The sequence below is a fragment of the Petaurus breviceps genome, unplaced genomic scaffold (genome assembly GCF_028583685.1).
Source record: "Petaurus breviceps papuanus isolate PSGF00001 unplaced genomic scaffold, PetGlider_PUasm1.0 38, whole genome shotgun sequence".
Classification (NCBI taxonomy): domain Eukaryota; kingdom Metazoa; phylum Chordata; class Mammalia; order Diprotodontia; family Petauridae; genus Petaurus; species Petaurus breviceps.
In genome coordinates, this window is record NW_027186304.1 from 31264496 (window position 1) to 31290919 (window position 26424).

At 39.3% G+C, this 26424-nt stretch overlaps 1 protein-coding gene across 3 annotated transcripts in view; it reads left to right on the forward strand.

Moving 5' to 3' along the window:
• The window catches only part of LPIN2 (lipin 2), a 103930-nt gene extending 79065 nt beyond the window's left edge, over positions 1–24865 (forward strand). For all 3 annotated transcript variants that reach the window (XM_069099714.1, XM_069099715.1, XM_069099713.1), the window contains exons 10-20: positions 2825–2918; positions 3299–3368; positions 4471–4560; positions 6354–6436; positions 10372–10516; positions 13111–13259; positions 13805–13891; positions 15710–15862; positions 18167–18281; positions 19826–19929; positions 20620–24865. In XM_069099714.1, the coding sequence (XP_068955815.1) occupies positions 2825–2918; positions 3299–3368; positions 4471–4560; positions 6354–6436; positions 10372–10516; positions 13111–13259; positions 13805–13891; positions 15710–15862; positions 18167–18281; positions 19826–19929; positions 20620–20764 (1235 nt within the window). In that variant the 3' untranslated portion in view covers positions 20765–24865. The remainder of the gene's footprint in view (positions 1–2824; positions 2919–3298; positions 3369–4470; positions 4561–6353; positions 6437–10371; positions 10517–13110; positions 13260–13804; positions 13892–15709; positions 15863–18166; positions 18282–19825; positions 19930–20619) is intronic.
• The last annotated feature ends 1559 nt before the right edge of the window (positions 24866–26424 follow it).

The following is a 26424-nucleotide window of genomic DNA, read 5'->3' on the forward strand; positions in this document are numbered from 1 at the left end:
CCATTCTCAAGTTCACAGTCTAATGGGGGACACAACATGAAAACAACTACATAGAAACAAGATATACACAGTGTAAGTGGGAGATAATCAGCAGGGGAAAGGCACTAGCATCAAGGGGGATCAGGAAAGGCTGCTCACAGAGGGAGGGTTGGGAGAAGTTGGGACTTGAAGGATGCCAGGAATGCTAGGAGACAGAGATTTTAGGGTTGGAGAAGGATTTCGGTGGCCATCTAATCCAACTCCCCATCTACAAAAGGATTTCTCAACAACAGTGACTGAGCAGTGATGATAATTTTGTTTTCATCTTTAGAGTGGGAAAGGGAAAGGTCTCCTCAGAAAGAGCAGACTTTGGAAAGAACAGAAGAAATACACTCTCCCTGGGGGCATCTGTATTCAGTAATCTTTCAGTTAGGAACATAATCTTTTCAGTTAATTTCTGTCTTGGTTTTAATCATTATCCCAGGAGCTGTGGGAAAAGGTCCATCTTCCTGGCTCGAGGGCTTCCCCTGTAGAATAAAAACACAAATTTATCTAATACTATAAGACTTTAGAAGTTTTGTCCTCACATTAACTCTATAAGGTAGGTAATACAAATAATATTAGCCCCATTTTTTGGCAAGGAAACAGAGGCACAGAGAATTTATGTGATATGCCTATAGCCACACAGCTAGGATCATAATATTTAGAAGATATAGGGACATTAGCTAATAAACATTCAAGCCAGGACTTGAACTCAGCTCTGCTTATCCCAAGACCAGTGACTTTTTTATTATTCTATGTTGAAGTATCCTCAACCAGTGGGGTGAAAGCACCCACGTTTGCAGTTACAAAAACAACTTCAGCCCTTTTGGTCATCCCTCCTCTCTATAAACTTTTAGCCCTTAAAAAGAGTTTCTGAATTTGGCCAATAGTCCCTTGGTGGAGTTTCCTTTTAGTTTAAGATCCTCTTTCCATTACTTGTAGTAAATGGGGTGAGATACAAATTGACAATTTATTTCTCACTAAGTTTTGATTCAAAGGTCCTCTGGGAACCTCCCGCTAGAACTGCCCGCTCAGCACTTCTCTCTTTGATGTTACTTCAGGGTTTGCAGAGTTATTTGTTGTGTGCCTACCCCACACCATCTCCATTTCTGATGTGATTTTCTTATATACTGTTAGATGGCAGTGTGCTTACTGGTTTTATTCAAGGGGCACAATCAAGTAGGTTGGGAATATGAATTTGAGTTTCATTATCCTTCAATTAAACATGTTTCTGGAGTCATTTTAAATATTAGTGAAATTAATCTAATTATAATGTTTTTATTTAGTATTCCAAAGGAGAAAAAATACTAAATCTGCTTGTGTGAATGTTTTATCCTCTCCTAGTGTTTTGGAGAGATAAATTCTCTCTAAAAAGAATGAAGAAATGACCAGAAGAAGGTTTTTGTTTTTTGTTTTTTTAGTCAGGACTTAGAAGAATGGGAATGAAGGAAATTGGCTCAACATGTAGTAAGAACTAAATGACACTTTTTTTTTGGTACTTTGTGCCCCAGAATTAGTAGCTTTATTTTGAAGTGTAAACACTTTCTAAGATACACCCAGATTCCTGATACTTGTTTAGATACCTTATCTATTCAGATCCATAGTTCCCTAGTCCTACCCAAAATCTTTTGGCCAGACCAAGCAAAATGGCATATGAATTCAAAGCAAACAACACTTAATGAAAGAATAATAGCAAGCAAATAACAAAGAAGTGAAATCAGGTAGCAAGAATTTTCAGTGCCCATCCCCAGAGATTTGGTTTCCATTTCCTCCAAGAGAGACTGAGTCAAATTCTCATCCATTTCTCCATGCATCCACAACACAGTAGGAAAAACATGAAGTTCATTTAGATTCACGGCAGTTTTAATCACATCTATGAGCAATCTTGTTTTAGTCCCTTTCTTTCAGTTTTCTCATAGCAACTAGCAAGTGTTCTCCTCTCTAGGGATCAGAATCCAAGGGTGAATCCTCTATCAAACTCATCCATCCTGGCTTCCATAGCAGGAATCTGCACCAATGGGATGGTGTAACCAGGCTCATCATTTCTTTATAGTATACTACCTCTGGAATTCCAGGCATCAGTACCCATTTACTGTTCGCCTACCCTCCATCATTTCACTCCTCACATGACTCCTGTCCATATTTTTCAACTATATATACTTCCAGTACCTATCTAGTCAGTACTAGATGACTTCATCATGTTCTAGGCTCCTGCTCATCTTTCTGAGAGATAATAGTATACAATTTTTTTTACCCAATGAATGACTCTCTTTATGCCAGACACTTGAGAAATCCAGTCTACAATACGCCTCCTAAATAAGAAATTGCATGATACTGAAATTATTTTATGATGTAGCGTGTGTTCTAATTCTAACCTTAGAATTCAGCCTATTTTTGTTCCCCAAATGCATGATTTCCAGTTACTAAAGAAGTTCTTCTTATTGCACTGTGGCTTCATGATAGTTCCTGTTTGTTCTTTGATAGGATTTTTGCTCTAGATGGGCTCATCTGTGATACATTATTTATGTGTTTTTGACATTCTCCTTTCTCCTTTTTTTCCTAAGTGGGATTAGGTAAAAGGAAAGGGGGGACTAGGATATAAGTTCCTGTGAAAATGTTTCTGGACTGATTTTGGTGAATATGGAAGTCCAGTAATACATTTTCTATGCCTATCTGAAAATCCTGTTGTAGAATTTTATACTTGTAAGTAGAGAAAATCAGCTTGACTTCTTTTTGCTTATAGGGACTTAGTGATGGTTTTATTTCTCTAACCAAACTAATCAAAATATTTTTTGCCTTTCAGAAAAATTCATGGAACATATCATTACTTACCATGAATTTGCAGAAAACCCTGGACTTATAGATAATCCTAATCTAGTGATACGGATCTATAACCGGTAAATACCATTTGTTTCTATGATTTTTTTTTTAAGTGAGAGGAAATGGCACTGAAATCTTAATGAACCTTCACTACATTTCTTGCTTTGAAGTGTATCATCATTATAATTTGAATAAGCAAATAGGCCATAACTTTGAAATGCAAATTCAAATTTGAACCACATTTATTTGAAAATGAAATGTTGAAATGAATGTTATTTTCTTGTTTTATTGAACATTGCATTTTTAGAGCAATTTGGCTTAAAGCAAGTATTATGCAGCAAAAAATTTAACTAATCCTCCTTACCTCCCAACACACATAGGCTGTTCTGCATGTTTTAAAATTAATTCTCACTGAATTATCTAATAGTTCCTCACCAATCATTTGTGTTTATGACAGGTACTATAACTGGGCCTTGGCTGCTCCCATGATCCTAAGCTTACAGGTGTTCCAAAAGAGCTTGCCGAAGGTAAGGTGTCCCAAGACTGTATTGCTACCTTTAGGAAGTGTGATATGGAAGGCACTTGCAAAGCACCCAAATGTATCCATTTGTTTACTGGATGTTTTTCATTCTTTGAGGATTCTATAAGACCAAATATTTTAAAAGATTTATAGTTCAATGCAGCTATATAAATTAGCACACCCTAGGAGCACAGAGAAACCAGGCAATTAGGTTAAATAGGAGCTAGCTAGAATTTTGATAGCATTTTAAGTTTTGCAAAGCACTTTACATAGATTATTTCTTTTGATCTTCAAAATAACCCTGTGATGTGTCGTTATTCCCATTTTACAGTTGAAGAAACTGGGACCAAGAAAAGTTATGTGATTTGCCCAGGCTAAATATCTGACACAGGATTGGAATTTAGTATCCTCTAGACTCCAGTTCCAGTTTTTCTGTTCATTATATTGCCTTGCTACCTTATAAATAAACGTATTCAATCTAGAAGAAATTTTTTTTAAAACTCCCTTTTTTTTATTACTCAGCAGTCCATACTTATACACAAAATTTGAGTGTATTTACAATAGAAGTGAATTCAAAGTTGAACAACTATTTCCTCAGTCTACTTAATGTGGATAAATATAGGAGACAGTGATATGACTAGCTAAATGAATGGTGTCAATGGCAATAATACCAGTACAGATTTTGCAGGCCAATGGGTCTGGACAATTTTTAAACTTATTCAGGAAGATACCCAAGAATAGGTCGAGGCAATTTTTTTACCTACTTGTTAGGCACACTGTTACCATGTTGTATCTCCATGTTACTGTTTCCATATTATGTGACCACCCAACATCAAACTTTGGGACTGGCCTGTGAGGAAGAGAACAGAGGTAGAACAGATGAAATGAGTTGCTAAAGCCTCAAGAAACCTCCAGCCATATAACTTTGTGATTAAGGCAGATTTGCTGATTTTATAAGTCTAAACTGTCTGCCTAGAAGAGATTGTAATACGAGGGAAACAGATAGCCTAGTAAAGAGTAATTCACCTTCTGCAACAGGCAAATAGAAGGTAGCTGAGTCTTACATAATTGGTAAAGTGTTTGAAATAACTCAGGCCAATTGCTTTTAGGCTACAGTTGAATCCTGGGTCAAAGATAAAATGCCAAAGAAGTCTGGGAGATGGTGGTTCTGGCGCAAAAAGGAGAGTATGGCTAAACAGGTAAGGATACCTTCGCACCTTTTTCTAATTTAATTATAGAGTTTGTATACAGCATTACCTCTGCTGGTAGATTTTTAAGCTGCTGAAGGGCATGGGCTGTGTTTTATTTCATCTTTTTTTTCTCCTCATGATTTTGTACATAATGAGCACTTAATAAATATTTATTGATTTGACCTAAATGAAACCAGAGCTAATCATTCCCCTGGGTATTTAAAAAAAAGTTCCCTAAGTAGTAGACCTGGAGAGTTCACATTGAATCTATTGGAAAGGTAATAGTACTTCCACACATTACCCTCCCTAGAACAAACCCATACTGCTGCTGCTGCTGCTGCTGCTGCTGCTGCTACTACTATAGCCTCTGAAATTCAGAAATAGGAAGTGGCTCCTTCTATAAAGTAAAAGAATTCAACAGGGTTAGGAGGGTCATTGTGCTTTTACTTGGAGGCCTATACTTTACACAGCAATTTTATCTCCAGAATTCTTCTAGAAAGACATTTCACGAAACTGAACACTGTATAATTATAATGATCAAATTTGGTCCCAAAGAAGGAATGAGATAATGTACCTCTTCCCCTTCATTAGAGAGATGGGAGACTGTAAGTGAGGAATATTGCACATACTAGCAAGCATGTGTCGTTTGGTTTTGCTGACCTATTCTGATTTTGTTTCTCTCCCCTTCCCTCACCTCCATTTGAATCTCTGGCACAAAGGAACCCTTACTGAGTTGGAAGGGGTAGGGAAAAGGAGCAGGCAAAGTTTAGGCTAAAGAAGGGAAGATTTAGGAAGTCCAAGACTGCTCTTCTCTTATTTGAAATCTATTACCTATAAGAAAGATTAAATTCATCCTCTGTAGCTCCAAAGGACAGAAGTAACACCAAGGGGTTAAAGTCATGGTTGTGGGGAAGACAGCTTGTATTGTTAAATTTTCTGTGTTAAGTATTTTTTTAAACTTAATTTTCAATTCAGGGAACAAAACAAGCATTTCCATAACACAGTACAATAACAAATATGATTGCACCTGAAACTATAAATCTATCATGTACAATTTGCTATTCCCTCCAAATATACAACAAAGTTATCATGTAAATTTCTTTTTTTTTCTCCCCCCCCCCGCCCTAGAGATGGTTACCATTAGACACACACACACACGAAAGAGAGAGAGATGTAAAATTATTCTATAGAAACTTATATTTGTCAATTCTCTCTCTGGATGCAGATAGCCTTTCTCTTTATATGTTTTTATATTTAATTTGTGGTTTTGTAATAGTCAAAAATGACTTAGTCACTCAACCAAGAGAACATTATATATAGTAAAAGCAATATTGTTTTAAGAATGACTTTTGAGTAACTTCTGTGTTGAGTATTGACACTCAGAAATCAGCAAATGCTACCAATCAGGGTTTAGTTATTTTTCCATTCATTGCCTAGACTTAAGATAATGATGGAGAAGACAGTAATACAGATTAAATTTTTAAATATGACCTGTGTATATTGTTTTTTCCCTTAGAAAGTTATTTTTTAAAACATTTACCAGCATACTGCTTATTAAAATTAGAGGGGGCAGATTTTGTTTCACTGTATGGAAGAAGAGCTTTCTCATAGTAAGAGTCTACCCTTGGAATGGCTGTATTGTGAAGTATCTTAGGAAGTAAGTGTTCCAAAAACAAGATACTAGACGATCACTTCTGAGGGATGACACAAAAGGCATTCATGAATCAGGCCTGGATGACCTTCTTCTTCTGCCATTATTAATATGTGGTGTATTGTGTATGTGTGTGCTGTGTGTTTTTAAGCCACCAGAGGCCAAAGAAGGGAAATCTGAGGTACCACAAACAAGTGACTTGCCAATGAATGCAAAAGAGCAAACAAACATGAGGTGAGTGCCTTTTCACTATTACTTGAGCTGTTTTCCTCTTTCTCTGGACTAAATATATTGACTACTATTTTTCAAAGATTCCAAGGAAATCATTCTGTGATTTGGGGTCAGAATGGTTTTTTGGATGTCCTTAGTTGGAAATTGTTTTGAATTACTTAGTTAGAACGGACTTACTTTGGCTTTTCTAAAAAAAACATGTGAAGTCAGATGATGAAAATATAATATGCTCGGAAGCGGGGCGGAAAGGTAGGAAAAGGAGGGTCGTGCAAGCGTGTGCCTGCTGCCGGTGCGCTGCTTCATGTGCGGCAAGATCATGGGCAAAAAGTGGGAGGCCTACCTGGGGCTGCTGCAGGCAGAGTACACAGAAGGGGACGCCCTGGCTGGGCCTGAAGAGCTATTGCTGCCACTGCATGCTGCTGGCCCATGTGGACCTGATAGAGTAGCTCAACTACACACCGCTGGAGAAGTGAGCTGGCGAAGGCTTGATCTGCCCACGAAGGCCCCCGATCCCCTGAAGGCCCCAATCTACGTTATGTGAAAGAGCCCCTCCCCTCAAGGCCTCTATGTTACATGGAGGAGCCCCCGCCCCTGAAGGCCCGGCTCCGCTGTCCGCCACAAGACCTCAGAGGTGGCAATAAACCCGCTCTTGGGGAAAAAAAAAGAAAATATAATATGCTCTAACAGACCAAGCATCTGTCATGGTAATTATACTATTAAGTATTAGTATTTGAAGGGTTGCCTTAAAATAGCACTTGTTTAAAAGTATGCAAAAGAAGAAGACTTCAGAGACTAGATGATGCATCCCTTGAGATGCCATTTCTTTGAAGAAGCAAACTTTTCTCCTTGCATCTTTGGAATAGTTGGCTCTAGCAAAATCAAACCAGTATGGTGGCTAGAGTTGAATCACCAGATTATTCCTGTTTGTTAGCATCAAAAATGGAGTTCCTGCAGAATTTTCCTCCATTGTCTCTGCCCTTTTCCCATTTAAATTTTCTTCCTCCTCCTTTCCCTCAATTCTTTAACATAGTAACCTTAGAGCTAACTTTTTCATTTTCTTATTCCTTAATCTTAAGATTGTGAATAAAATCTTTAGGTCGTATTCTTGGCATTTGAATTAAACAGGAGTAGTTAAATTTTCTTTAAACTGTACCTTTTCAAAATTCAGACATCCTTTGCAAAAGGCATCAGCAGACTTTAGTTAACTGAACTAAAAATATAATAAGACATTAGCAAATCATGGACAAGTTTTACTTACATTCAGATTGTGGGAATCAAGGAGAAATAGCCTCACTAGCCAAAGAAAATTGCTGGTTATTTAGGATCTTCACCTAGTTCATAAGTGTGTGAGATTGTTAAGGTGGTAGAACAATTTTAGCACTTAAAAAAAACCCCAAAGCTAAAAGAATCATTGACAGTCTAATGTTGCTCTTCCTGTATAAGGCACCATTTATGTTTCCTGACTTTTACTTGAGAAAGAAATAAGAGTAGAACTCAAAATAATCAATTGCTTGGTATTCTTGCCTTTATATTCTCTTGTTTCTCAATTCATCCTTTATGGTGTTGCCAGATTAAGCTTCCGTATATGAAGATTCCGTCTTGTTGTTCCTCTGTTTAAAACCCTTCGATGATCTCACATTTCCTAACCAATGAAGTTCATATTCAGAAGCCTGGCGTTCAAGGCCTTCCATGATCTGCTGCTATATTACTTTTTCCACCCTGATCTTATAGTAATCTCCTATAATGACTCTCTTCTCTAGCCACAGTGACTGCTCACCATCCTGTTCCAGGCATTCTTGACATTGTGCCTTAGTTTATGCTCTTCCCTGTCCCTGAAATTCCCTCAATGCTTTCTGAACTCCTACCTGCCCTTTAAAGCCATTTCAAGCATCACCATCCCTGATTTTCCCAATTAGTAAGAATCTTGTCAGACAGAACTTGCGTCATACATTGGTCTTCACCTACGTCTTTCAGTATTTTGGAGATCAGGGTGCCACTTCTGTCTCCAAAGCAGAATACAACTCTTCATCATAGCAAATGGTCTTCATGAGTTGCTAATAACCACATGGAATTCACATTCTTGCAGTCTGGTGTCCAATCTAAATTTCTTTCTCAAAAGTTATGAATAATTGCTTAATTGCCTAATCTAATGTCTTTTTCTGAATCAACATTCTTCTTAACTTTTTTTTTTTAAAGCAATTGGGGTTAAGTAACTTGCTCAAGGTTACACGGCCAGTTATTATTTCTGGGTGTGGTGCTGAGTATCTGAGCCTGGATTTGATCCAGGTCATCCTGACACTGGAGCCGGTGCTCTTACTTGCTGAGCCACCTGGCCGCCCCACTTCTTCACTTCTTTATAGCCTTTGATGCCACTATCAGTCTCCCCTTGTCCTTGAGGCTTCCTTCTCTCTAGTTTTTCATGGCCCTCTTCTACCCTAGTTCTCCCCATACCTGTCTGGCTACTCCTATTCTGTCTTCTTTGCTGGATCTTCCTCCAGGTCCCTCCCACTAACAGTAAGGGTCCCCCAAGGCTCTCTTCCTGGCCTTCTCTTCTCCATCTCTATACTATTTCACTTGGTGATCTCATCAGTTCCTATCATTTTAGTGATACATCTCTGTACACATGACTCTCAGATCTACTTGTCCAGCCCTAACCTCTCTCTTCAACTCCAGACTTACATCCCCAACTACCTGTCCCATGAACAAATGAAATTCAACATGACCGTAACTGAATTCATCTTCGTTTCCAAACCCTCCCTTCTTTCTGACTTCCCTAGTAACAACAAAGGTACGACTCTTTTCCTCTTATCCTTAAAGGCTCCACAACCTCATTGACGCCTTATTTGACTTTCTTTCCCTCTCCTTTAATTTCTCACAACGATATGTGTCTGTCCCCTGCGTGTATTGCATTTCAACATATCCCTGTCTTATTTTCCTGTTTTCTCTTTCTGATGGCAGTTTTTTGAAGTCAGAAACCACATCTCCTTCATCTTTGTTACCTTAGTACCTAGTGTAGTGCCTTGAATAGTGACTTCTTTTAAAACTCAGCTCAAGTGCTACCTTTTGCAGGTTTTTCCCCATACCCATCCCCCAGCTGCTGGTATTTACCCCTCTAAAATTGACTTCCATCTATTTTTTTTTTTTAAGCAATTGGGGTTAAGTAACTTGCTCAAGGTTACATGGCCAGTTATTTCTGGGTGTGGTGCTGAGTATCTGAGCCCGGATTTGATCCAGGTCATCCCGACACTGGAGCCGGTGCTCTTACTCGCTGAGCCACCTGGCCGCCCCTAAGCAATTGGGGTTAAGTAACTTGCTCAAGGTTACACGGCCAGGTGTTTCTGGGTGGGTGCTGAGTGTCTGAGCCCGGATTCAATCCCAGGTCATCCCGACACTGGGGCCGGTGCTCTTACTCGCTGAGCCACCCGGCTGCCCCGTCCCATCTATTCTTTGCCTCTCTTGTGTGAACCTTTTTAAATACATATCATTTCTTCCATCAGACTGTGAGATCCATGAGGGCAGGAAATGTTTTTACCTTTCTTTCTGTGTTTAGCACCGTGCGTGATACGTAGTAAATATTTAATAAATGTTAATTTCTTCCTATTTAATTTTTTATTTTTTCTCAATTACACGCAAAAACAACTTTAACATTCTTTTTTCAAATTTGGAGTTCCAAATTCTCTCCCTCCCCTCATTGAGAAAGCAAGCAGTTTGACATAGATTATACATGTGCAGTCATGCAAAACACATTTCAGTGTAAGTCATGCAGTGAAAGAAAACAGACAAAAAAGAAAGTAAAGAAAAAATATCTTTGATCTGCATTCAGGTTCCACCAGTTCTTTCTCTGGAGATATCATGAGTCCTTCAGAATTGTCCTAGATCACTGTATTGCTGAGAATAGCTAAGTTAAATAAATGCTAACGTTGATTGATGTTGTTTAGGCCAACTGAAAATGATTCATCTAGTGATGAGGACTCCCAGGAGCTTAAAGATTCCCTCAAAATTGATCCTGTCCCAGTAGAACATTTGAGCCATGGAAGCACTACTTCTTATAAGAAATCACTAAGACTTTCTTCAGACCAAATTGTAAGTAGTCTGTATGTATTGTGTGTTGTAATAGTGTACATTTATTTAGCACTTTAAATTTTACAAAGTATTTTCTAGACAATAATCTTATGAAGGAATTAGGGAATCATTATTCCCATTTTATGGAGGAGGAAACTGAGGCTCATGTTGGTTGAGTAAGTTGCCTACTCATACAACTAATAAGTAGGAAAAGAGTGATTTAAACTGAGGTCCTTTGAGACCAAGACCAATGTTTTTGTCCACTGTGCCAAGTGGCACAAAAAAATTTATACACACACACACTTGTGTGTATATATATATATATATATATATATTTTTTTTTTTAAGGAAAATTTTACAAATAATATATTGTCATTTAATTCATCACTCTCATTTCTTACTACCTTGAATTTTCTTCTCCTAGGTATTTTGATTTTAAAATAGGGAAGTAAAAGCATGTGAATAATTTTCACTTAAATATATGAATGTTCTTCTGGCATCACAAGAGAGGTTGCACATAGGAACTATAATGCATAGATATCCAGGAGGGAAAGGCCTTCCCTCACCTTGTAATGGAAAATCTTTCCCATCCATTAATAGGCCCATGTGACCTGCTTGAGTCACATGGAAGCCTGAGTTACATAAAGTCTGTGGTGGGAGGAGCTTGCTGAACAGGTGGAGCAGGAAGGGTGAATCAAAGCTGAGAGGAAGTTGATCAGAGTAGTTAGAACAGAGGGAGAGAGAGGAAGCAGGCTACATGCTGTGAGTGTTAGTTTGTGGGAAGATCCTAGCAGGGGAAAGGTTCAGGGATGGTGTGCCCTCTGCATCGTTGTTATGTATAGGTTTCTTTGTTGCTATGATAGATTTGGCTTTCTGGTGTTTGAATAAATGTTTTGATTCTGTCTTCTATGTGGAGAGTCTATTATATTTTGCAATTAAGAATTATGCCAGCATATTCATAGCTGCCATAGACTTTCAGAGTGAGAAGGAATTATGTAGATCTTCTAATACAACTCAGTGTCTAAATGAAACACACTGAGTCTCAGAGAGGTTAAGGGACTTCCCTGGGGTCACAGAACATGGTCAGAGTAGAGCCCATGCTAGAACCACAATTTCCTGGGTCCCAGCCTCTAGGAAGATTGCTCTGGCCTTTGGCATATAAATGTCTTACTTTCCTATCTTCGAATCTTGTACATCCTAACAAAATTGGCTGCTGCTCCCACCAAAGAAAATCCTTTCCTTATTCTAAGAACAGGTAAAGGTTTGTGTTGAAGTAAAAATGGGTAATTTATATTGTGAGATAAAAAATAATTTATTTCTTCCTCAAAATTGAACAGAGGAAATTCAGTGACTTGAGTAAAAATATGGTAAATTTTAAAAAGTTATCCTGCAGAAAAAGGCAAATGGTTACCAGCCTGTGAGTTAGATCACTTAAAGATGGTTGGCTCACAAGAGACAGTGAGCATCAGTAGTCCATGTAGTACACAGAGTTCTTGTTTTTTCCTCCACAGTTCTCATCCACAGCTTGATTTAATTGAAGTTCAGACTTATTCTGTCTTAGTCTTGCCTTTGAGTCCTGCACTACATGACTGCTGTTGAGTGTAACTGTAATTTTTACCAGGACCTATACTGTGTGTGGGTACCCAGGTGGCACAGTAGATAGAGTGCCAGTCCTGGAGTCAGGAAAATTCATCTTCCTGAGTTCAGATCTGATCTCAGCCACTTACTAGTTGTGTGACCCTGAACAAGTCACTTAACCCTGGTTGCTCAGTTCCTCATCTATGAAATGAGCTGGAGAAAGAAAATGTAAACTATTCCAGTATCTTTGCCAAGAAAACCCCAAATGAGGTCATGAGGAGACCCCAGACATCATTGAGTTCAACCTACTCATTTTATAGACAAAAGAAATGAGACTGAGAGAGTTTTAAGTCATTTCCCCAAGGCCAGGTCACACAGGATCAGAGGTGGGATTTGACTCAGCTCCTATGACTCCAGAATCAGTGTCTACCATGTTGCTTCTATTTGTACTTCCTGGCATCACTATGGTGATTTTTATATAAGTAAACCTATTTTCTTCTTTAATAATTACAACTGCTTTTGCATTTCTGCATTGGGCAACATGACACATTTCTTTGGCCATAGGAAAGATTGGTATAACTTTTTATTACACTTCAATATTTTAAGGATATCTGATTTCATCAATGTGTCTACTCCGTCCATGAATGCAGATTGCAGCCCTCTTTGACTGGACAGGTCTTTCGAGGTTACTAGGACTGAAAAGTCGAGTGCCCTCTGACCAACCTGGTGATGTGTTCCTTTGACCTTGGGTCAGTTCTCAGATAATTGCCAGAGAGCTTACTCACCTCCTCCCCTTGCCTCACCTTTTAGAACCACCATAGCAGACAATGTCAGCATTCATTAAGCACTTACTAGATTTGAGGCACCATGCTTAACCCTGAGACTACAAAAAGTCAATAATGATAACTCTAGTGGACAAACAAACATTTCTTACCTAGGAAATGTTTCAGCTTCACTCAAACTATTTTGTGCATTTGTGTATCCAAATCTAAACCACGCAGATATATTTAACCACTCTCCCCACTGCTTTTATAAAGGCAAAACTGAAACTCCAAGATGGCCCAAATGACGTCGTGTTTAGTATTACAACCCAGTATCAAGGCACCTGTCGCTGTGCAGGAACCATTTACCTGTGGAACTGGAATGACAAGATCATCATTTCGGATATCGATGGAACAATAACCAAGCAAGTAGAAGGAAATGCTTTGGGGGTTGGGGAGAATGGGGGTTCTTGTACCCAGGTGGCTTCTGGCCATCTGGTGATGCTTTGGACACACTGTCAGTAATAAGCAGCACTTTGAAGCATGGAGAGATCACAGGTGCTAATCCAAGCATGTGATCTTTTCTATTGAATTTAGAGAGGTGGGAAGGTTGTGATTTTTAAGGAATTTGGTGTGAAGTTCTCACTTAGATTTGACATCTGGATCTCATGAGTATGGTTCCAGATTTTAAATTGCTTCAGTGAAGATCCGCTTTGCAAATGACTTCCTTATCCTTGTAAATTGTGTTGGATGAAGCTTCTGCCTGCCTCCCAAATCTGCATTTTTTTTATTACCGATGGATTTTTTTTTCTTGGATGGGGGAAGTGTTACGGGAAGGGAACAAAACATCATTTAACTACCTAGTAAAATTTTCGACTTTCTATAATTATGTAATTATATATATAATTTTATTTCTCTAATTATGTAATTCACTCCTGGTGTTTATTTCTTTTGCTTGTTTCCTTCTTAGGTCTGATGCTCTAGGGCAGATTCTCCCACAACTAGGCAAAGACTGGACTCATCAGGGCATAGCAAAACTCTACCATTCCATCAATGAGTACGTATTCCTCCTGGCATGGGAAGGAGCTCTGGGAACCTAGAATTGCTTTGGCTCACTCTTTTCAGGAGTAGAATAATCAACCAATGTCAATCATTTGTAGTTCCCCTTTAAAATTTAAGTAGCGCTTCCTTCTGCTTTTGGAAGGGGATAGGTATCCAAATACACAGGCACCCAAGTTTCTCAGGCTTCCTTTTAATATCCCACTCCTTTCTTTCCTTGTAGGATCATGAAGTCATAGAGAGAGCTAGAATGGGCCTTAGAGGTTATTGAGTCCAACCTCTTCGTTTTATAAATGAGGAAACAAGGCACAGTGAGGTCAAATGATTTACCTAAAGTCACACTTCTAGTAATTTTGTGAGGCAGGATTTGAACTCAGATCTTACTGACTGGATTGACATCTGGTACTCTATCCATCATTGCACCACCTAGTTGCCTTCCCGTGTGTCCCATCCCATGTATACACATACACTTTTCTTTCAAAACTTTCTCTGCTAATGCTTTTTCAGGGCAAAGGTTAGGGCCAATAAATCAGTAATTTGATGATAGCATGTGCCATGACTCATTGCAGGTCCTACCCCATTTTTGATTCTCAGATGTTGTGATGATTTGTCAGGAGGAAATGGTTGCCTTTTAATTTCTATAGCTTGATATGTCTTTGAACCTGTCAGATACTATGTCAGGGAACACTTTCTATAGAAAAGTTGAGGATTCCTCAACATAGACTAAAAAGTACCAGAATATGAGTATGCAAAAATGTTTATAGTGAGGTTTAGGTTTGCACATATCCATTTCACAGCTGATACTATAAACACACACTCACACATGCATACACACATCTTTTATAAATAGACCTACACCTGTCCATCAGAACAGAATCATCAGAAATAAGAACTATATTTTTCTCATATCCTAAGTGGTTAATGAATATGTTTGCTCAGGATGTATTATTATTGTTATTGATTTAACAATCTCTAATTTTACGAGTTCTGGGGGGGGTGGTCTGCATTCTTTTTTGGTCCACATTATTGCTTAAGAAAAGGTAAAAAGGGGGCGGCCAGGTAGCACAGTGAGTAAGAGCACCGGCCCCAGTGTTGGGATGACCTGGGATGGAATCCGGGCTCAGACACTTAGCACCCACCCAGAAACACCTGGCCATGTAACCTTGAGCAAGTTAATTAACCCCAATTGCTTAAAAAGAGAGAAAAGGTAAAAAGGGGTGGCTAGGTGGCGCAGTGAGTAAGAGCGCTGGCCCTGGAGTCAGGAGGACCCCAGATTGGTTCGGGCCTCAGATACTTAACACCCACACAAAATAACTGGCCATATAACCTTGGGCAAGTTACTTAACCCCAATTGCTTTAAAAAAAAGAAAAGGTAAAAATTGGGGCAGCTAGGTGGCGCAGTGAATAGAGCACCGGCCTTGGAGTCAGAAGGACCTGAGTTCAAATCCAGCCTCAGACACTTAACACTAAATTAGCTGTGTGGCCTTGGACAAGTCACTTTACCCCAATTGCCCTGCCTTCCCCCCTCCAAAAAGACAAAAAAAAAGGAAAAGAAAAAGTAAAAATTTGTGTTCTTAGCTGACTTTTTCTTCTAAGTTCTAGAATCTGATTCTCTCAGTGATTAGGAAGAGCTTCACTTGGTTGAGCCTTTCCTTTTAAAGCAGAAAACTATTTTTCTCCCTTAAGTTGTAGCTTATATTTAAATGATTTGGTTTATAATTAATTTTCTATTTCTACAGTATTTAGCATTCTAGATAGCTGCCTTTGGGGCATGTTGTTATTCATTTCTTACTGGAAAATGTGTGCTTTTCTTTAGGAACGGGTACAAATTTCTGTATTGCTCAGCAAGGGCCATTGGAATGGCAGACATGACACGAGGATATCTGCACTGGGTCAATGACAAGGGAACCATCCTTCCTAGGGGGCCCTTAATGTTGTCTCCTAGCAGCTTGTTCTCGGCTTTTCATAGGTATGTCTTAACAAATGGAACATTTTATCTGCCTATGAGTGTGTGTATGGTTGGGTAGTTGGTTGGTTGGGGGTGCTGTTGGGGGAGAAAAATCTTTCTCAGGTGGCAATAGCTAATATATATAGTAATAAATGTAGTGATATATGGTAGTAGTAATGTATGACTGAGCATAACATCAGAGATTTGTTCATTACTGTGTCTATTACTCCCACCATAGTAGATTGCAACTCACCTATAACTTTGTGAAGTCTTCAAGAATTTCCATGACTCCCTCTCCCCCTACACAACCATGATCAACTCCCCCTCCCAAAGAAAATTCATGATCTCCTGACCAAGTATAGCTAAGTTAGTCATTAGAGAACAGTCAGTCCATCAGTTAACATGCCCTCTTCTTGAATCTTTCCTGTTTGGTGGGACTTTGTCATTTAAGGGCATAGACTTCAAGACATCATCTCCATACAAGGGCGAAGCATCTGAATGGCACTTCAGGGAAGGGATTAGCAAAGAAACACTTTAGTAAAAATGGAAAACTTCGATGTGCTTGTTCAGTATCATGTTTTTGTTTTCAGAAATTGGGGCATTTTCAGAATTAGTGTAAATTAGATATTGGTCTTATGTTTATATCAAAGTAATAACCTAAGAATATCGATCTAGTCTCTTTGTGCAATGTCCTATATACCCTGTATGCATTTACATGTTGTCTCTCCCCTTCTTGAGGACAGGCACTGGTTTTTTCCCTTTCTTTTTGTCCCCAGCACTTAACACAGTGTCTGGCACATAGTAAGTGCTTAATGAATATTGTTGGCTGACTAACTGACTTCATTCGTCTCTTTCCTAACATGAGATTAGTGCAATTTTTTTAAAATTGTCAGGCTTTTTTGGGAGGGAGTAAGAATAATGGAAGAAATAAGCATCAATGAGTGATTCAAAGGTAGGAATTTGAAAAGCTAAGTGAATGTGGAAAAATTGGGAAGCAGTGTTTGAACCTATAGAAGGTGGGGGAGGGAAGCTAGATTTGTCATAAGAAGAGCTGGATTCGAATTCCAGCTCAGCTCCTTGATACCCTGTAGAATCTGCAGCCAAGTCACATCATATCAGTTTCCTCATCTGTGAAATGGGAGTTAGACAAGATGATCTCTTAAGATGTCTTTCATCTCTAAATCAATGATTCTCTGACCACATAATCCGAATGTGTGTGTATGTGTGTTGTCTGTGTGTATACACACACATATATTCATATACATATATATATAATATGCATACACATATATACACACCTTTGTGTGAGTGTGTGTGTATATATATATATATATGCCCATTGAATTTCTTGTCTCATTATACTTAGGTTACTCTTTTAAACTAACTTCTGATATCAGAGAATGGAATTCATTCAATTCAGCAAGCATTTGTTAAAATCCTACTGTGTGTACAAGGCACTGATTGTGTTAGGTACTTGCCACACTAGCTGCGTGACCCTGGGCAAGTCACTTAACCCCAATTGCCTTGCCTTCCCCTCTCAAAAAAAAATTATAACCTAGGCACTGTGCTACATGTAAGGGGTAAAAAGTGAGTCAGTCTCTGCCCTAAAGGAGCTTATCATCTATCAAAGAAACAATGTCTTTATGTGTATATGTATGTCTACAAAGACAAGATGAAAAACAGTTCCTACTCTCAAGGAATTTACATTCTACTGGAGCAAAGAATAGTGAGGTCATTCAGCTTAAAAACCTCCCTTACAGGGTTATTGTGAAGATCAAATGAGATCATATAGGTAATGTTCTTAGGATGTCATCAAGCACTTTATAAATGTTAGTTATCATTATTACTGTCATTATTTTTCTTGGAGAGTATATTTGGCAGACCCTGTACTCTACTGGTATCCATACAATGTTAAAAGAGAGTCAAAGGAAAGCCCCTCGTGTGTTAGGTAGAAACCCCCTATGGGGGATTTATGAGAACATAGACAGGAGCCAGAGCAGAGGAGACACCATAAACAGGTGACAGTTTGCATCACCGGAGTGAAGTAGCCATAGTGTGAACTTACAGATCCATCATAGTATCAACAAAGTATTTGACACAGTGGAAGAGTTGAGACCTTAACCTGCAAGAGTCTCTCCATCAGCGAATTTAAGGTGGAGCATCTTGATTAATGAATACTTTCTTGAAGATAATTCTAAAGATTAAGAAGTAAGACCTCCTTTAAAAAAAAAAAAGGTCAAATGGAACACCAAACCATGTCAAGAAGTTAACATTAGGATAAGTTATCATCTCGCATTCCTTGATTATGTTCATATTTTGTTCTAGGGAAGTGATAGAGAAGAAACCTGAAAAGTTCAAAATTGAGTGTTTGAATGATATCAAGAATTTGTTTGCTCCAAGTAAAGAACCGTTTTATGCTGCTTTTGGAAATCGACCCAATGTAAGTTTACACCACCTCTCCGTGTAATGGTTCCAGTCTGTTTGGTTGAAAATCCAACGAAATTATTCTTATAATTTGTTTTGTTTTAGGAAATTTGTCATGTCAGAATTTTCCAAGGCAACTAAGTGTCTAATCAAAATGAATTTCTTTCCTGTTATAGGAGTGATCGTGTTAGATTCCTTCTGATTTTATAAATTTCCAATAAATACCTACTGAGTGTAAGATTAAGTGATTAGACTACAAAGAAGAAAACAGAAAATTCCTTGTTCTCAGAGAGCTTACATTCTACTTCAGTATAAGGATCTACTGTAGAATTGCCTATAAGAGACCATTAAAAGTTTTAGCTTTTTCCACATTTCCATAGAAATTGGGAAGCTGCGAGATCTTTCTGTTTTGGAGCTTTTAATTAAAACCAAAGACATCTTTTTTTCTTTGCTTCCTGTGATTTTTCTGCCTTTTTTCCTTGGGTTCTGTTTTCCCTCCATGAAGACATTTAGTACCAGGGTCTCACAGGTGAAGTTGATGTGTCCTGCTTATACTACCTATTAACTGCATGATCTTGACCAAGTCACTTCAAATCTAGAAACCGTTTCCCTCAAATGTAAAACTAGAAATTTATACTGAATGTTCTGTGACTCTCCTTCCAGTTTTTAACATTGCATGACCTTGTGACCCTTGGCCACATTCAATCAGTAAGCATTTGTCAAGTGTCTATGATAATCTAGGGGGCAGCTAGATGGCGCAGTGAATGGAGCACTGACCCTGAAGTCAGGAGGACCTGAGACACCTGACACGCTTACTAACTGTGTGACCTTGAGCGCGTCACTTAACCCCAATTGCCTTGCCTTCCCCTCTCAAAAAGAAAAAAATGGTAATCTAAGTACTGTGCTACATGTAAGGGATAAAAGCGAGTCAATCTGTGCCCTAAAGGAGCTTATCATCTATCACAGAGACAATGGCTTTATGTGTATATGTATGTATATAATTTTTTTTTTTTAAGTACGAGGTCGGGGTGGCTAGGTGGCGCAGTGAGTAAGAGCGCCAGCCCGGAGTCGGGAGGACCTGGGATCGGTTCTGGCCTCAGACACTTAATACCCACACACAAAAAAAAACTGGCTGTGTAACCTTGGGCAAGTTACTTAACCCCAACTGCTTTAAAAAAAAAAAGAAAAATAAATAAAGTACAAAGTCCTTGAGAGGTGAGGCAAGGGACCAGCAGTTTAGTGGTCCCAAATGATAGTAATTTATAGTTATTTCCTGGGCTTAGTTGTGATGCAAGAGCTGGTTCCTAGTGTATGGGTAGCAGTGCTGCCACCTTTCCTGTGGGTGTGAATCCTCCAGATTCACCCCACCCCCCAACTGTAACACCAGGGGTCACTTTTTACCTTGTGTAACTATTGGGTTTGCGTGTTGCTTGGAGCTCAGGTACAATGGCAAAACTGCAGTGTGCCCAGCAGTGGCCTCTTATTTGCCTAGTGCTTGCCTGTCCTGAGGAACCTGAAAGGGCATTGACAATTTCTTCTTTCCCTCTTGTTGTTCTGCAGGATGTGTATGCTTACACACAAGTTGGGGTCCCAGATTGTAGAATATTCACAGTGAATCCCAAAGGAGAATTGATACAGGAACGGACCAAAGGGAACAAGTCATCGTAAGCACATTTCCGTTTCTCATTACAGTGTACGGTTGCAAGGAGTATGGGCTGGAAGTAAAGTACTGACCCCTGACTGACAGGTCCCTGCGGAACTAAGATGACAGTCCTAATTTGGGGAGGCCTTCTCTTTACCTAGATTTCTGTCTCCTCTGTCTCACAAGAAACCCTCAACAACCCAAATTTTTGAAATTAATTTTAACTGAATTGATCGGCCATTCAGCTTGTTGGAAGGGGGCTAGATGTATGTTGGTTTTTTCCCTGCATATTTAAGGGATCCAAGATGTAGCCAGCCAGTCAGTTACCACACATTTATTAAGCAAGACTACGTGGCAGGCACCACCCTAAGCATTGGGGGTACAAAGGAAGGCAAAAGACAGCCCTCGTTCTCAAAGAACTCAGTCTAACGGGCTCACAGACAACATGCGAACAACAAGGTACAGGGAAAAGGGGAAACAGTCAGTCAAGGAAGAGCATTAGACAAAGATCAGGAAAGCTTTCCTATAGAAGTTGAGATGTTAGCTGGGATTTACAGGAAGCCAAGAGGCAGAGATGAGGAGAGAGAGTTTGGGGGAGAGTCAGCAAGAATGCCCAGAGTTGAGAGATTGACTTTGTATCTCTCGCTCAGTTTTAAAGGTCTGACTTCTGTATTTCTTCCCCATCCGACACCCCCCACCCCTTCTCATTTAGGTATCACAGGCTGAGTGAACTTGTAGAACACGTGTTCCCGCTCCTCAACAAAGAACAGAATTCTGCTTTCTCATGCCCGGAGTTCAGTTCCTTTTGTTACTGGCGAGACCCAATCCCTACGTTGAACATGGATGACCTGGCTTGAATGTTGTCACCCCTTCAGGAAAAGGGGTCTGCTTTTCAGATGCTCAGGCTCGGTGTGGAGAGCGAAGGGCACGTTCATCTTACCTTAGATCCGTAGGTGTTGAGGCACAGACCATCCAGAGCAGTGGAAGGCACGGCTGCCTTCTTAGCTTCACTCTCCTGGCTTGACTTGGGGATTGATTGTATCTGGAACTTAACACTGCCAGAGCCCATGGTACCAGAAGGTAGTGTGGAGATGAAGCATTAGCCTTAAGTTTCTAGTCCTGTGCTTCTCTCATTGCAAACCTTTTGTATTTGGTGGTTTTGTTTTTGTTTTTTCTTTTTTTTTCCCCTTTTAATTGCTAAAATTAAAAGGCGGAAAGGAGAAGCCAAAAAAAAAAGTGCACCAAAAAATTATGGAAAGTAGATTGGAGTAATCCCCAACCAGGCACTTTGGATTTAGTGTTTCCACGTATTACCAGGGTATTTTCGGAGGATTAGTTGTTTGGTTAACTGTTACAGGGCCAATTGATAATGTAGGTACAAAATCTGTATATATCTGTTCTTAAAAATCTTAGTCAGAAAATATGAAAGAATAGCTGCTTAGATGTACAAATATGTTTTATCATATGTACAGCAATATTGGCACTCATTAACCAGACCCCTGTCACTTATTCATATACTGAAACTTTGTCTTTTTTTTCATTACACTGACCTCCCTCCTCTCTCCCCCAACCACTCCCACACACATACAATCCCCTTTAAATAAGCAAGTCTTATTTGAGCCTTAATGTAAGAAGTGGTTTTCTTGCATTACAGCATCGTGAACTTTTAGGGGAAGTTTCTTGAATTTTCTTTTTCTTTCCTGTAATTGCCCACCAACCAATTGATGGGGCCTTCTTGTTCCATCTCAGACTTAGCCAAGAGAGACAAATCACACCTGTGTTTATTTGTTTTACACCATAAATTTCAAATAATGGGAATCTCAGTAGAAGTTTGTGCACCATTAAATCACATGCAAGTGCACATAGTTCCAGAAGTACCTATGAGTGCTTCATTCTCAGAACCCCATTTGGCACTTGCTGGCCATACTTTCTCTTGCCCAATTAGCGCCATGTTCTCAGGAAAAATAGGCAAGCATGTTCATGTCAGGTGATCTCTCACCTGGAGAGCTGTTTCTTGGCATCACAGTTGGCATTCACTTCAAAAGGCTAATTCTCTTGGGGATGAGGTTTCCAAAATCATGTTGATCGATTTGTTAATGTAGTGTCCTTCTGTTGGCTGCTCTGGGTCTGCCTTCATGGTTAGATTGCAATGATTAGCAGTGTTCAGTTGGGCATTTTAATATGGTCTCATGACAAAGCCAAGAGAAGTTGAGAGGTTTGGGGGGAGGGAGGGGGAGGCCTCACTGAGGATGATCTATCCCTGAAAAAGAGCTCTAGGACAATCATCGGGAGTCCTCTTGTTTGCAGTGTTGCCAGTCTCGTTTCAGTACAGACAAATCAGCACGTGCAGATTTGGAGCGTATTCCATTGGTAGAAGGGTTTTATTGGGGGCATCTGTAGTGAAGGTAGAGAAATGAAATTTGCAGGCTTCAAATTGAGGTGTTCACCAGAAAATCAAGAGCTGGATTTCCCAGTTAACTTGCAAATTACAAAGAGTTGCTATAGTGTCCCTTCCAATCAGTGGTCCCCACATCCAAAAGGGTGGCACCACGTTACAAGCAAGTTCAGAAGTTTTGTTCTCTAAGCTATTTGTCGAAATCCAGGTTGGGGCACTCATGCATGGCCAGGCAAGAGCGACTTCTCTTTGGGGGGTTGTTCCTTCAGTGTCTGTTCTAGGGAGCTAGTAGGGAAGTTTGGTGGAACTGAGTTATGTAAGTCGGGTTCATAGCCCAGTCACTTAAAAACACTCTGAACTGAGATGGCAGTGGCACAAAATGGGAGCCACTTAGGGGGATAAAACTGCATTCCAGTCGCTCTTTCTGTTATGCTTAGTTCTTTCCAGGAACTGTTTTGAATGATAAGCATTCTCAATTCTGACCTGCCTTTCCCATACTGTGAATATATTGATCTAGAAATGGGCTAGAGAGATAGGGAGTGATAAGGTCTGTCCTCCAGATCAGAATGACTGGGAGTTGTCTTGTCTTAGCTATATCTATGCTGGTTGGTTTGTTTGGATGTGGAGCACACTTCAGATGCAAGGGGGGGACACTTGAAATGCCTTGGATGATTTCCAGTGGCAAAACTTGAGTCAAGTGTTCCCAGGTAAGGGGCAAACGAGTCTCTAGTTAAAAGCTCTCACCTTCAATGTTTCAGAATGACTAATTGTTTAGGTGAGCCAGTTGAAGTATTTATCCATATTAAGTTAGAGAAAGTAGATTATATTTATGAAATTCTACCTACCTAGTGAATTAAATTCATAGTAGAGTGTGTGTATATACATGTATGTATGTACATGCATGCATACGTATATATATATTTATACACACAAATATATATATAGAGAGAGAGAGAACTTTATTTTCATAAGTGCCAGTAGCATGTCATCCGTAAAGCTCATGCTTGTGAGCTCTCTCACCTACCCTCCAGATAGAAGGGTGTTTTGGGGTTTTTTATACATAAGGTACAAAAAATTTCTGACTATACCCACCCCTTCTTAAGTCCCCCTTCAAAGGAGACACAACCTTTTAGGAGTTGGATGGTTTTATTTCTCTTTAATGAACAGTCTTCTCATTGGACACATAGGCCTTTTTGGATCCAGCCTGGGAATTGGATTCTTACCTCTATGTGATTGCTGTGACTGCCCTTTTGTGTTACTGTCCGTAAGAAATGGGCTTTAATGGCCCGCTTGTTGCTTTGTGCTGCAGTCTGATTCAGTGGTTCTATGTATGCTAATTAACAGGTTATTCTCTTTCTTTATTTAAAAAAAAGACATCTCTTTTACTGGAAGCAGGTGATTTACTCTGATGATAGTGTTATTCAAGTATTAAGTTTGTGCTAAAATCCCATTGCCATTTGGTACAAATGACTTTTGTTCTTTCTGTGAAAGAGGTGAAATTCAGTGTGTTTGTACACCAACCCTTAAGATGGTGTGTTAATGAAGATATGTTATTCCCATTCATTTGAAGTCATGTGAGAAGCTGCATGATTCAGCAGTAATGGGAGACATTAAGGAAGGTTGGAGTGCAGATTTGATCAGTCTTTACTGCACGCTATCCTTATCTCCAGTGATTCAATCGCTTGAATTTCCTTTAAAAATAATAAAATCAGTCTTATTAACTTTACCAATTGCTTTTATATCCATGTGCTTTGAGCTTGTACTTCTGCAAAATATAAGATTTGTATCCATTGTTGATCAGACTGTCATAGAAGTACAGGTATGGTGGTCCCAGAGCATGCAGATTTAGCCCTTTCAAATCCTTTTACTGTGTTTAGATGTTCTATTTCCATAGTTTTCAACTGGGGGGAAAATCTCTTGCTGTTCAAATGCCCTAAAGTGGCAACTGCTAATTTGTATGGAGCTTCAGGAGGGACAGCTAATCCAACTGAAAAGACTGGGGCTGTTGGGCCAGCCACTGAAGACACTTCACCATTGTAAGCCTCATTGCATCTTCAAGGGCCCTAGAAGAACCCTTTAGGAAAGGTGCACTTAAAATTAAAAAAAAAATGCTTGTAAATTCCTTCTCTTATTGAAAGATGGTGAAAGTGTAACTGTTCAAGAAATGTTACCAACTTTGAAGTGATATATTTTGCTCTGTGGAACTTGAGTTTCTTGTGTTCAGTTCTGTCTGCTTTGTTGGATGAAACTGCTTCAAAACTTAATTTTTCTTAGACGCAAGATGAAAACTATTATTGTTGGTTTGTTTTGAAGGTATATGAAAAGAGGGACTTTTCAGTGCTTTTGATGAATTAAGTTGAGATTATGGTGAAGTGTTTGATTATTGGACAGCAAAGACACTAATGAGTTTTTTTTTAAGTTGTCTAAAATGATTCCGAGCATCAGTAGGATACTTTGGGTTTGGTAAAGAGACTGCATTATCTTGGGGTAAATGGCTCACATTTTGGTGCAATGTTTGATGTTCAAAACAAAATGTTCTGATAATAAACAAATGTAAACTAAATACATTGACTGTTTCTTCTTTTCAAGGATATTCAACCCCTCAAGATGTCTCTGAGCTCTTGCCAGAAAAGCAAACTGTTCAGTTGAAATTGATCATTTCCATAAATTAGCATTCCAGTCTTTGTAGACAGATTTATTTACAAAAGGGAACTTCTTTTTTGGTGGTTATTTTTTAAAATGTGGTTCCCAAAGTTAGCACATGCCAGCAGGAACCAGTCTCTCCTGCTTTGTGGATTTAGCCAAGGAATGATTCATTCATACATATGCAATTTCTATTGTTTTCTGACCAGTGTTAGCAAAATTGCCTTCACCTCCTGGCCTTCTCTCTTTTCAGTATTTCTCTCTGTACATAATGTTCAGAACTCTTAGAGCTCTATCCAATTTGTCGGTCTCATGCAATTGGCCAACATTGGTGTACCTTAGATATTGACCCCAGTCTACTAATCAGTTTTCAAAGGAAAATTGAAATTCTTTCTTCAAAGTAAACTTATCCTGTCAACCATTTCCTATGTATTATTTGAATTCTGTTCCTTTCCTGAGCTCTCTTAACCTTTACCATGAGTGGATGTTTAAGCCCTACCCTCATCAGTGAGTATTCCACACCTATGTTACAAAGTTAAGCTATGAAAACAACTTTTCACACTGAACTTTAATTTGGCATTGATGTGGATGTGGGACTGAGGGAAGATCTGGGAAAACTTATGGGACTATGGGAGTCAGCTGGGTATAGAACAGACAAGCTCAAATTGGAAAAGAGGCAGCTTTAATGAGCAATTTGTGGGACAATCATTCAAGAGGAAATGCCTTTGCCCACAAAACCTTTCAGCTGTTCAAGTGTTAGCAGTTTCCACCACTTTTCTAAGTTGTGAATGACTAAATGCTAATCACAGCCAGACGTGTTAATTTGCTGTTTTTGTGAGTCCATGTAGGGAAATATATGTGTCTGTGTCTAATGCTTGGCAAATAGGTGCTTCATAAATGTTTAGTGATTAATATACACACACTCAAGTTACGTGCATTGAGTGCCTATATCTAATTTTTTTTTTTGCTTGCCTGCTTTGGTCCCAAAGGGCAAAAACGCACTGTTCCTTAAAGAGGAACGTCAACATCAGAAGGCACTTGGGAACTTCCTGCACTCGGTCCTGTAGCAAAAGCAGGCAATATCTGCCTAGTCCATGCCTTCAGCATTTTCCTTTTTCAGTGTTAAACAAGCTCTCTTCACAGTGAGGTGTGTGTTAGAGAAAGGAGATTTGCGTGCAAATAGGGTTTCCCTAAATAGTCTTTATCACACTATTTTTTTTCTTTCTGAGTCATTTTTAAGACAGCTGACAATAATGTGACAAACTACCTTTAGTCAGTCCCCTAGCTTTGTAGGTAAGAGGCTGACATTGCTTCTCTCTGGGCTGCACATCTCCCTACTCTTCTGGGCAGAGCTCAATTATTCCAAGTACAAAAGAATTTCTTATCCTTGGAGCTACATCTTCTCCCTTGGGGCCTTCCAGATACCAAAGTAAGATGCAAGTCTGGTGTATGCCCAGGAGAACACAAAATGAGAGACCC